The sequence below is a fragment of the Orycteropus afer genome, unplaced genomic scaffold (genome assembly GCF_000298275.1).
Source record: "Orycteropus afer afer isolate SDZICR_OR568_19922 unplaced genomic scaffold, OryAfe1.0 scaffold00196, whole genome shotgun sequence".
NCBI lineage: Eukaryota > Metazoa > Chordata > Mammalia > Tubulidentata > Orycteropodidae > Orycteropus > Orycteropus afer.
This window is the reverse complement of record NW_006921783.1, coordinates 5,786,888-5,800,065: the sequence shown is the minus strand read 5'-3', so window position 1 is coordinate 5,800,065 and position 13,178 is coordinate 5,786,888. Positions and strand designations below refer to the sequence as shown.

The following is a 13,178-nucleotide window of genomic DNA, read 5'->3' as shown; positions in this document are numbered from 1 at the left end:
CCGGATGTTCTTTATACCTCCTGGGAGGGAAGGGAGAGAAGGGGAAAAAAAGCCGGGGAGTGCGCACGTCCCGGTCCCCTGCGCTCGGCCTCGCTCGCCGGCTTCCAGAGCTGGAGCGCAGTGGCATTTCGTGGTAGGTGCTTCCAATGAAGCCGGAATTGAGGCTTCTTCACTAACGAGCGGCTTCGTGTGGCGGAGTCGAGGGCTTTTCTGCTCGTGGGCAGCAAAGTCGTTGTTTGAAAAGGACCTTGCTGGGCGAACAATGAGAGCCTCGACGTCCGCCTATTGACACCTGCGCTCGGAGCACAATGGCCGCGCGCTTGCTTCTGGAGATCCCGTGTATTTATCCGCGTTGGGAACCCATGTAAATGGCTGTATTTTCCATTTTAAAAAAACTGACCAGCTTTTCCAGCTCTACATGTGAATTCCGGGTACAGATAGCTGTAAAGGTATAAACAAATACGCCATCTAACCCTCTACTCTAGTCCCTGTATGCAGGCTTAAAGATTTTACTATAATTTATAGGGTTTTCGTGAGCTCTTTTTTTTTAAAAAAAAAAAAAAACAAACCTTCCCAATTTATCACTCTTTCCACAGAACTTCTCGCACTTAAAACATTACACTATTTCGTTAGGTTTCTTAAGCACATAAAATTAACACAGGTAAAGAAATTTCAAACAAAACAAAAATAGCCAAGGAATCTATTGAAGCAATACTAACTTTTTTAATCCAAATACTTTTTCTAACTTTTGAAGCTACTGTGCGATTCTGTTGGAAGTGTTTTTAATAGCTGTGGAGAAATTCACCAGAAGTTAGCTTTCAAATGATCTCTGATGTTTTAATGGGTATGTCCACAATGCCATTCACATAATTTTTCTCTTACTCAAGGTCGCTTTCCAAGTTTGAAACCGTGATACGCTTTCTCATTTTATCGTTGATTCGTTATTTTATATTATTTTGGAGGTATCGTTATGAATACTTGAGAAATCAGTTATTAATTGATATATAATTAATAGGAAAAGTTTGAGTTCCTCAAAAACTCAATCAAAGCCCATGTTCTCCCGAACTTAATATTAAAGGCTTGTTTCAAAAATCGCAGCTACTCAAATGCTTACAAAATAGCTGTCTTTTTTATTATTATTATCTTTTTTTTTTTTTTTTTGGTCATTAAGCAAAGTTAATTTAATTTGACAAACTATAGATGGCGTGTAGAAATAAAGTGGTCATTATATTACAACACTCTCTGTTTTGGCTTCTGCCTTGTGCCATTTTTTATTGTTTCACCTGAAAGTAATGTATCCCTTCATTTTTTTTTGCGTTCTGTCGGGCTATACTTACATCCCAGAGTGCACTACAGGGATGCTGGGTTTTTGGTTTTTTTTTTTTAAGTTAGATATGTAGCTTCATTAAATAGCGTATGTGGATGTATTGCTTCTTTAATATTTTGTTTGTTTTGCCATTACTGTCTTAATTCATAGTTTTAAATACTATCTCTTATTTTTAAGAACCTCTTCAGTAAGCATATATGTTGTTGTTGTTGTTATGTGCCGTCGAGTCAGACCCAATATATATATATTGCAAACTCAAAAAACAGTTTAAATAAATAAAAATCATTTTAAACAAAATAAAGGCACTGATACATTGCTCTTAAGCTTTTTGCATAGAGCTGAGTTTATGAGAAATGAAAAATGTAACTATGTTCCTCTCACAAGCTTGAAATTTATGAGAAACAATGATTTCCAGATACTCTTACCCTACATCAGAATAGACAGAACAGAAGTCAAGGCATTTGGGATTGTTCCTATCTTATTTAGAAATTAAAATTACTTTCCTCATTGGGTTTTATTTGGGAGGCAGGACTGTGAAATATATAAAAACCAAAGTCATTGCCGTCAAGTCAAATCTGACTCATAGTGACCCCTTGGGTTTCCAAGGCCCTATGTTTACAGAAGTAGATTGCTCAGTCTTCCTTCCGAGGAGTGGCTAGTGGGTTTGAACTGCCAGCCTTCTAGTTAGCAGTCAAATAAATGCCTTAGGCACTATGCCACCAGAGCGCCCCGTGAAATATATATATAAACTTCACTTGCCTTGCTCCCATAATGTGATTGATTCCTCAGTTCCAGAGAGGAAGGTCTTGTATTTCTTAGAACTTTTCTACAACTCTGAAAGCTATTTAATAGCTAAAAGACCTCCTTGCTTCTCAGGAAGTGGACACATGTTTTATCTCTATTTTTTTTAGATAAGAAACTGAGTTACCCATTCAGAAGAAAAATAAAGTGAGAGAAGTATAGTCTGAAATTGTTGTTGTTGATATGTGCCGTTGAGTCAGACCTGACTCATAGTGACCTTGGGTTTCCAAGGTAGTATCACTACAGAAGTAGATTGCCCAACCTTCCTTCCGAGGAGTGGCTGGTGGGTTTGAACCGCCAGCCTTCTAGTTAGCAGTCAAGTGCCTTAGGCACTACCCTACCAGAGCTCCCAGTCTGAAATTAGGTAAACTTAAAAACTGATGTTACCCCCTTATCATTGTAGATCAGCCCAGCCCTAAGCTAAAGCCACCCCCACTTTCCAATGGGCTTCTTGTCTTTTAAGTTTCTTACATTCTGGGAAGATGAAGGAAAATAAAATAAACCAAGAGCTTTTCTTTCTGTTCAAATGAGATAGCAGGCACTGGCAGTGCCCTCTCATTCCTGAAGCTGAGCAGTTATTTTTATCTTTTCCCATCTAACATCAGAAGAAAGGATAGAGTAAACTGTACAGAGGCCTTTACCTCCTCCTCTATTTAGATTCCAATTTGGCCTCATACACCTCCCAAGGATGTAACTAGGAGAGGTGGAGAAGTGGATGAAGATTAGAGTTTTGTGAAGAGTTTAAGTTAAAGCCCTGGGAAATAAATGATTTCTCCCTAGACATCACCCACTAACATCCTAACTATCTGCTTGTCTGTCTAGCGAGGACCCCTGGAGGGCTGCCAAAATGATCAAGGGCTACATGCAGCAACATAACATCCCCCAGAGGGAGGTGGTGGATGTCACAGGCCTGAACCAGTCACACCTCTCCCAGCATCTCAACAAGGGCACCCCTATGAAGACGCAGAAGCGCGCAGCACTGTACACCTGGTATGTCAGAAAGCAGCGGGAGATCCTCCGACGTAAGTGTTTTAATCCTGCCTCTACCTCAACCTGGAGTGACCTTTGTCCTAGTTCTGACCACTGTGGGCTGCCTTGGTTTCCCCTTCATCTAGAAGGCCTACTGCCTGAGTACTTGGTGAATACAAGAAAGCTGGCAGATGGATTTGGCCTTCGTGGTTGCTATACAATGGACTGACCCATGTCATTTCTTTACTCACTGTCCCTTGCTATCCAGCCAGTTGCTTTGACAGGCCCTCAGTGTGTGCCTTGAATGTACTTTGAATTTTGTGGTCCCTGCTTCTCTTACTAAGTAGGTAAGAGAGTGGGATATCTCCCCTAAAGTAGGCTAAGCATAGCTCCTTGACACAAGACTACAGGTCAGAATTTCCAAAGAAGATATTGCATAGCACATCACTGTTGCTGTTCTTTTCTTCTCCTTGAGGAAGTATTAAAATATATAGAGTGTTTGCATAGGTATATTCAGAACTTGACCTTGTGTGTATGTGTGTTTTTGTGGGGAGGGGTGACTGAGTCCTGAAATAATTTAAGGGGCTTATTCACATTTACCAAAATTGCTAGTTTTGAGATCTCAGCTGGTGACCCTATGTCATGAAGAAGCTGCTTCAGGCTAGAGCAGGACACAGAAAAAGTGTTAGCATTTGGAACTCTGGCCATTAGGTCCTGTCATTCTCACTTTTATCCCAAAATTTCCTTTTTGTCCCAAGATTTCTTCTACCCGAGAATACTGAGAGAGTCTTGTTTTAAAGTGTGGGGAAGTTTAAACTGCATTTGAGTGATAAGAACTTGAATGACATATTCTTGCTTTTATTTCAGCAAAGTAGACTTTGACTTTACACTTCAGTTATTTCCATCCAACCCTTTTCCTAGGAAAATTTTAAGTCAGTTTTCACTCTCCCCACACACTATCCTCTGGGCTTGGGTTTCTCTGTCTGTCAAGATGTAACCCACTTTCTGGGTTGAATTTTTTGCCTCTCACTGACTGGTCAGGTGTTTATTTTATTTTATTTTAATCATTCTTGTTCACTTTCACACACTGCTCTGGTGATTGTTTCAGTATTTATTGTCTCGATGTCTGTGGACTAGAAGGGCCTCCCTGGTAGAAGGAAAGGCTTAGGCAGTCATCTCGTATTGTGGTTGTTTGCTGGAAGCATTAAATGGACAGATTAGAAATAAGAAGCAAAGTGAGAGCTGTTTGTTACTTGGGTGGGAAGGCACTTTGTAAAGTATGGGTTGACCCCCACCCCATAGTGACTGGCTCATTAAAACATGTGTTCCTGACATGAAGCAATTCTCTGTAGTTCCTGGAAAGTCCAAGAAAATTCGCTGAAGCCACAGTCCCCAAAGGCCTGAGAACCCTTGGGACGTGCCTTTAACCCAATGCAAATTTTATAAGGCATCTCCAATCTAACCTGCATCTTTATGTTCGGTGAGACTTCCCTCAGGAAGGAGAGGGAAGCAGGAAAGGCCATCTGGAAGCTTCCAAAAAAGATGAAAGTCCCAGAAATTTTCTCAAGATGCTTGAGATATTTCACAAAAATGTATGGCAGTCCCTGTAAAATTGTTTTGTTATTATTGTTTTAAACTCACATAAGACACAAAGTTTAAGTAGCTTCATTCTGTAAATATCAAATGAACATCTATTATGTGCCAAGAATTGTACTAGGGGGAAAAAAAAAAAAAAGAATTGTGCTAGGCCTTGGGATACACAAGCCTAGAGACTTACAACCTTACAACTTAATGAGGGAGATGAGATGCTTAGTAATGACAGCTGCTTGCTAAGAGCTGTTACACAGGCATACACAAGGGGCAGCAGAGGAATTGTCTGTTAAGTTGCCCGGAAGAATGACAGAGGGTTTCCTAGAGAAGATGGCATTTGAACCAAGTCTTGAAGGATGGACACAAGACAAACATGCATGGGATAAAAATTAGGAAGTGAGAGAAATGAAAAAGGAACTCGAGTCAATAAGAAATAAGAAGAGAGGGGAGAGAAGAAAAAAGATGATATAGAATTGCAAATTTTCTTGAAAAGTTAAAAATAAATGGTAATATTCATGGGCTTTTCTACATCCACAGAATATACTTGTCCGTGCTCACTCCCAAGCCTATTAGAAAGCAGCTGAAGCCAACTTCTCCAAGTTAATTTTTATGGGCAATGAATATTTTCTCTTTCCCTGAATACTCTGAAAAGAAGTGGAGGGGAGTTGGTGGTAGTTGGAGGGTATGTAGATATCTTAATTCTTCAAAAATTGAGAGGTTGGTGCCAATCCCCTAGGTGGGCAGAACTTGAAGGCATGTCATCCTGGCTGATCCTGGTATAGGCTGGGTTTCAGGCAGTTGCTTCCTCAAAGGGCAACTGAGAGACAGAGACAGCCCCCACAATGTGGGATGGCTCTGAGTGATCTTAACATCCACTACAAATAAAAGTTTAGGATTTGGTTTTGTTACTTCCATGTAAGTCAGATTTGAGGGTTTTGTGGGTGTATTATTTGGTTGCTGTTTTTAGCGAGAGGTGATACATTGGCTAGTGGCTAGGAGCTTTAGAATCTACAGGCTAGGTTCACATCCTGGCTTCTGCCCCAAGGCCGTGAAACTTGGGGCAAGTCACTTAGCCAGTCTGAACCTCTGTTTCTTCATCTGTATAATGGAGATAACAACACTTCTCACATGGAGAGGTTGTGAGAATTGGAGAAGGGATACATGTCAAGGACTTTGCATAAGAGCTAACCACAGAAATTGTTCAATAAATGTTAACTGTGATCACATCTGTTCCCATCAAATGAAAATCTCAAATTGCTCCCAAGGCCTTGGAATTATTGATACTGGCTATGAATATTACTCATAGTAATTCTATAAGGCCACAAGCTGCCAGAGGGAGGGAAGAAGACACTGAGACAGACCCCCACTGAGCACGGAACTTCTTCTTTCTCCTTATTTGAATGTCCCTAAAGTAACTGCACTTATGGAGCTGAAGAACAATTAACATAAGAGGTGTGAAATCACTTTGAAAAGTATAAGCTCCATAGGAATTTGAGTCATCATCATCATCCTAATTAGGGGCAAATATTCTAAAAGACTATTCTGTACCCCTTAGGTTTTTAGCCAGTACCAGTACATAAGTAGGGAAGTTGAGGGACCCAGGAATTAAGAACTTGGCTGGGGTTCTATATTATCCCATTGAGTTGGTGACTTCCTGTTAGTATATTTGGCAGCAACTCAAGTATCTAAAGGAGCTGTAGGTCACCAATGAAAGTAGAGCCCTAAGGTAGCGTGAGAATCATTCAAAGTGGGTGGGTCCCAAATCAAAGGCCCCAGTGACAAGCTCCATCCATCCACCCGTGAGACTACTCATTAACTTGCCAATCAGCAACTGGTTAAACAAAGCCTAATACCACCTGCAGCTGGTATCCTAAGTCAAGGCTGATTAGAAGCCCACTACTTCCTAGTGATGGACCAAAATGGAAATGGATTCTTGGATAGGTAGTAAGTTCTCATTGCTGGAGGTGTGTAGATTGAAGAACCACTTGATGGGATGTTATGCAGGAGATTCAAACATTAAGTAGTGGCTTGATTTTTGAACCTCAAGGGTTTTGGATTTCTGCTGTCCAAAGAAACAGGAAAGGCAGCATGTAGAAATAATAGCATGTTGACTCATTACCCCAGGGCTCATCATGACTGGAGGTTGTGGCCTTCAAGGCTCTGAGACCTGAAGGAGTGACTCCAGGAACCAAGAAAGAAAACCATCAAGGTCCAGAACATAGGAAATTACTCTACTAGGTATCCTTGCTCAGCAGGTGCTTGGCCTCTATGTTTATTCATCTTTAAAATGGATTAATCTATAAAATGGAATTAATCAGCCCTGATGAAGCTGCTACATGCAGATATGACAGAGAAAACAACAAAGCTCTCTTCTTCAATGAGTAAATACTGAATCTCATCTAAATCATATAGGCTAAAAGTATCACCACTAGCCTGAGCTGCTGTCTTTCTTTTATTCATTCAACCAGAATGTATTGGGGGTCACAATATGCCTGGACCCTGGGAATTAGGTAGACAGGGTGCATCATTTCATCTATATTCATCCTTCTCCGACTCATTAAACATCATTTCTAGAAAGGCCCCATGCTTAGTTTTGTGTACTTGCCATATTTCAGATTTGTGGGCAGATCTGTAAGATCTTGTCCTCTTAAGCTGCTGCCTTCGTAAATTAATTCCTGGACACACACACCCCACCACCACCACCTTTGAAATTATTTTAGATCTGAAAAGCATCTTCTCTTTCTAATACAAAGCTCCAATTATATGTATTTCAAACCAGTATTTTTAAAAAAGTCTTGGGTTTGGGTTTTTCTTAAAGAACCCAATATGATAATGAGGATAAAACAAACCAAACTCACTGCCATCTAGTTGTTCTAACTCATAGCAACCCAAAGGACAGAGTAGAACTGCCCCATGGGTTTTCCAAGGCTGTGATCTCTACAGAAGCAGACTGCCATGTATTTCTCCTGCCAAGTGGCTGGTGGGTTCAAACCACCAACCTTTTGGTTAGAAGCCAAGTGCTTTAACCATTGCATCAAACCAAAAAACAACCAAACCCATTGCCTTGGAGTCAATTGTGACTCGTAGTGACCTTATAAGACAGAGCAGAACTGCCCCACAGGATTTCCAAGGCTGTAATCTTTATGGATGTTATGTGCGTCAAGTCGGACCCGACTCATAGTGACCCCTCCTTGGGTTTCTGAGGCAGTATCACTACGGAGCTCTGGTAGCATAGTGGCTAAGGCACTTGACTGCTAACCAGAAGGCTGGCGGTTCAAACCCACCAGCCACTCCTCGGAAGGAAGATGGGGCAATCTACTTCCGTAGTGATACTGTCTCGGAAACCCAAGGAAGGGTTGCTATGAGTTGGGTCCTACTCAGCGGCCTATAACAACAACAACAACATCACTACGGAAGTAGATTGCCCCATCTTCCTTCCGAGGAGTGGCTGGTGGGTTTGAACCACCAGCCTTCTGGTTACCAGTCCAGTGCCTTAGCCGATGGCACATAACAACAAACAACAACAACAACAATCTTTATGGAACCAGACTACCACATCTTTCTCCCAGAGTGGCTGGTGGGTTCAAACCGCCAACCTTTTGGTTAGCAACCAAGTGCTTTAACCACTATGCAAACAGGGATCCTTTATAATATAAATAAATAGAATATATATGCAGAGAGGTGGGGTAGGGAGAACTTTTTTAAGTCTCTGAATATTTTAATCTAAGTGCAAATAGATCTGAAACTTGATCAAGCTCATCCTCTTGACATCAAAATACAAGAATTCAGGAATCAGAGTGTTGCTTCACGTCTAAGGGCCAGTGAGCCAGCAAAAAAATAAATTGCTCTTAAAACAGTGGTTGTCTGTGTTTGAGCTCTTTAAAGAAAGGACAGGAGTGGCTTTGGTGGAGTAAACTGAGGTGGACAGTGAAGGATCTGTCATGGGAACTCACCTCTGTAGCTCCCATCCAATAATGGCAGATTAAAAAGGTTAGGAGAGAGGAATAAAGATGACTTTATCCATCTGTCTATCTGTCTGTCTATCTGCTGAGTGAAGGCTACACACCCTATCAAATCTACTCCTTTCTCTTTTCAGAATTCAACCAGACAGTCCAGAGTTCTGGAAATATGACAGACAAAAGCAGTCAGGATCAGCTGCTATTTCTCTTTCCAGAGTTCAGTCAACAGAGCCAAGGGCCGGGGCAGTCCGATGATGCCTGCTCTGAGCCTACCAACAAGAAGATGCGCCGCAACCGGTTCAAATGGGGGCCCGCATCCCAGCAAATCTTGTACCAGGCCTACGACCGACAAAAGAACCCCAGCAAGGAAGAGAGGGAGGCCTTAGTGGAGGAGTGCAACAGGTAACACCACCAGAAGCTCACTTGAGCATGCAGGCGAGCACGTGGACCCAAGACCCATCCCTGGTCTTGGCATATGAGATATTGGTTGTCCAAATAACCAGTGAACAGTTGCCATCAAGTAGATTCTGACTCATGATGACCCCATTGGGAACTGTGGTCTGTAAGATTTTCACAAGTAGATTGCCAGGACTTTCTTCTGTGGCACCTCTGAGTGGACACACACTTCCAACTTTTCAGGCAAGCACGTTAACTCTTTACACCACCATATTGCTAAATCAGTGTTTCCCTAAGTGTGTTCCACAGAACCCTAGTATTAATATATTAAATGAGCTTGAGAAATAGCATCTGCATACTGCCTCTTAGGAAGTCATGACAAATTCACATATTAAAGGCTCTGAGAAGTTCTTTAGTAAAGAAACGTACTTAACTTTGTTGACTTGGTTGTTACCCATGGAATCCTTTTTTGATAAAAAAACCAAACCAAACTCACTGCCATCAAGTCGAATCCAACTCATAGCAACCCCTCATTGGGTTTCCAAGGCGGTATCTCTATGGACACAGATTGCCCAGTCTTCCTTCCGAGGAGTGGCTGGTAGGTTTGAACCATCAGCCTTCTGGTTAGCAGTCAAATGCCTTAGGCACTATGCCACCAGAGCTAGAATACTTGTTAATAATTCCCATGGCATATTCTAGAGAGGATGCTCATCTGAAAGTGAGAATAATGCAGGTGAAGTGAGAATTATGTGACCCCATACATGTCAGGGCAGAGCTATCCCTTAGCCACAGACTGGTTCTGCCTCCACTAATTATCTTTCACCCATTAGTCCAAAAGGGAACCTGGCAGGGTAGTAAGAATGGGTGGGATTTATTCAACCCACCCTGCCCACCATGGCTCAACAGAGTAATTTTTATATTTTAATAACTACATGTAATTTTAAAGAAGATGATTGGAAACCCTTGGGATATTGCTTTGTTTCATTTCTGTCTTCTCCTCTCTGACTCTGATATTGGCCAAAACATCTGCTCTTTGCTTTGGCCACAGCTCCTGGCCTCTTTCTCTCCCGCTGGGCTGGGTCGGCTTCAGCAGTGGACAGATGCAGCCAGCCAGTCAGCCAGGAAGCGGAGAGGCAGAAGAATCAGCCTCTGTGGGCCTGGGTCCTTAGTCTGTGTTTCTGCTGATGAGAAGCCCCTCAGTATCCAGTGGTGTCTAGAAACCCTTGCACCAGCCAGCCCTTTAGAGGGTACTCTTAAGGTGTGAATAAGAAATCTGGCTTCCCTGGCGTATCTGTGTCCACGCCTTTCAGGGTGCTTTGAAGGGACTTAGGCAGAGCCGGCGAAGGACTTTGCCTTTGGTGAGGTGGGAAGAATGGCAAAGAGAAGGTGTCAGGAGGCCCAGTCTGGACCCTTCCTCTAATTGCCTGGCCTCAGCTTGTTCTCTTCTCATCAGCTCCAGAGGCCTAGCCCCCTGACCTCCAGAGCAGCTTCACTTACCCTGGACCTGAGCAAATAGATCTCAAGCTATCTTCATCAGACTATTAGATGGATTGGCTTTTCCTCCCCGCCCCCCCCAAAAAAAAAAAAAAAAAAACCTCACTGCCGTGGAGTCAATTTGACTCATAGTGGCCCCTCCTTGGGTTTCTGAGGAGGTATCTCTACCGAAGTAGATTGCCCAGTCTTCCAAAGAGTGGCTGGATTTTTCCTTAGGACAGGTTTTTTCCCAACCTCCCACTCTATCCTCAGTCTCTTCACACTCCTAACCAAGAACACTATGGTTTTGTGTTTGGGGCCAAGCACTGGAAAGCCCCCCAGCCACCCTTACTCATCATCTCGCCTCTGTCCATTCCCAGGGCAGAATGTTTGCAGCGAGGCGTCTCCCCGTCCAAAGCTCATGGTTTGGGCTCCAACCTGGTCACTGAGGTTCGTGTCTACAACTGGTTTGCAAACCGCAGGAAGGAAGAGGCGTTCCGGCAGAAGCTGGCCATGGATGCCTATAGCTCCAACCAGACACACAGCCTGAACCCTCTGCTCTCCCACAGCTCCCCCCACCACCAGTCCAGTGCCTCTCCTCCAAACAAGCTGTCAGGTAAGCAGGGTCTGGGCCTCACTGCCTTGGCAAGTGGACCATCCTGGTTTTTCCTGCAGGTCTCCCCTGGCCCAAAAATTTTCACAGGAGCCAATGCTTTAGGATGGTATTAGAGCTGATCTCCTCCCATTGCTAGATTATTTTCGTGAAAGAAGAGCATGGCTCTCTTCAGGTTTCTCCCAACTCCTGCTCAACATCACGCTTGTAAGAGATAGGTCAGCCTCCAGGGAGCTATTCTTCTCCCTGTGTGGCTGCTGACTCATAGGGTCAGTGTAGTCATCACATTATGTACAGAGAAAGCTGCCTGGGTGGTTTGCCAGGTGTGAACTGCAGTCAGGTGGGTCGTGATGGTGCATCATCAGTCATTGTGATGGAGAACCTCCATCTGTCCTCCTCCATCCCTGTTCATATCTCACTCCTGGTGCTCTGTCCAGCTGCAACAGGAGAAGATTGGTGGCCCTTAGGGAAGGGTCATTCTGTTTGCAGCAGGTTTTGCTTGTTGGCTTCTGTGCTCCATCGGGGTTAGGGTGATGTCAGCCACTTGACATCTTTGTAGTGATGAGTTGGCCAAAACTCATTGAGGACCTATGTGTGCTGCTATGTGCTAAGCCCTGGCCTGGATTAGTAATGCCTCCTCTGTGGGGTTTGGGTTTGTCACAGAAGAATCCTTATTGTGGGAAAGTATCCTTATATGCTGAGTGCTGTGTCAGGCACAGGCTGTGGATGAGCACTTCTATTGGAGTTTAGTTCTCTCAGCAAAGCTGGCTTCCCAGAATTGGTGTGTTTATTGGGGTCTCTTTGGTGCCCATGTGGACAAAGTATGACATAGTCTCCTGCTTGCTCTGGGGAAAGGCTTACAAAATAAAAGCCAAGCACTGTTTTTGACTCTGAGGTGAATCCTGTTCCTTCCTTCACCTGCTGGATGACCTGAGAGGAGAGATCTGAGATCTGAGAGTTAACCCAAATGTTGGGGTAACTACTATCACTAAGACAGGCTTAGAGCCACCAGCTGGCCAGTATTCCACAGCCATGCCCTCCCATAGTACAGAAATCTCCCAAAAGAAACTACCTTGAAGTCTTCCATCTTCAAGGGTCTCTGGAAGCCTTATATTGACCAACATGTAGCCTAGTCAGGGCTGGAAGCTTTTTTGGGAAGAGCTTAGCTATAAGCGAAGAAAAGTCTGAGTTACTCTTAAGAGGCAGAAATGTCCCCAGGCAAATACTGGCCTGATTGCAGAATAACTTAGCTCCTCTACGGAAATTCAAAGCAAGGTTCAGAGGATAGTCGCAAAAGGCATGTGGCTGGCATGGAGCACTTGCCGCCAATGAGCCATAGAACTGAATCTGGGCACTGCAGGGGGCGTGGTTGGGGCAAGGGGCATTATTGCAAAGACAATAGCCATTGTACTGGGACCTGTGATCTCCACACCAAAGTCAGGGAGCCTGCAAGCCAAACAAAGGCCCAGCAGCTTTCTGACAAGCTGGGGTTGTGTGGAGGTCACCACAGGGTTGTTAGCTTAAGCGTTCTGTATTTCTACAGGAGACATAGAGAGCTAGGGCTGGAGGTACGGGAGCAAGTATTGGAAACTGAGTAGGGTGAATGTGAGATGCAGCCTAGATGCCTCTCTGGTGGGACAGGGGCCTGTCCCACTGAAAGATGGATTCTCTGGGGTGCCCCAGAAATCTGGACCTTTAAAAAAAAAATCCTAACACTAGGAGGGACTTTGAAGAAGCAACCTAAGGTCCAGAAAGAGATAGTGATGTGTCACAGTTACAGAGAAGTAGTAACAGAACAAGGACTAGTACTCACTCAATCTGGCCAGTTTCTACTCTATACTTTCTCACAGCACAAGTGTGCATTGAGTGCTTACCAGGTACCAAGGACCATACTAGTGATAAATAAGACACATATCCCTGACTTCTTGGAGCTCACAGTCTAGTAGGGAAGACTTCATGCTGACATGGAGTCCCCAGGACCAGGCGGGGATTAAGGTTACTTTGGGGGCTTCAAAGCTCTTTCTAGGGAAAGGAAAAACAAATATGGGAC

General features: G+C 43.6%; 1 protein-coding gene across 1 annotated transcript in view; it reads left to right on the top strand.

Moving 5' to 3' along the window:
• HNF1B (HNF1 homeobox B) overlaps positions 1-13,178 on the top strand; it is a 61,859-nt gene that overhangs the window by 2,483 nt on the left and 46,198 nt on the right. The window contains exons 2-4 of the mRNA XM_042781916.1: positions 2,951-3,150; positions 8,862-9,048; positions 10,896-11,131. Coding sequence (XP_042637850.1) covers positions 2,951-3,150; positions 8,862-9,048; positions 10,896-11,131 — 623 coding nt within the window. The remainder of the gene's footprint in view (positions 1-2,950; positions 3,151-8,861; positions 9,049-10,895; positions 11,132-13,178) is intronic.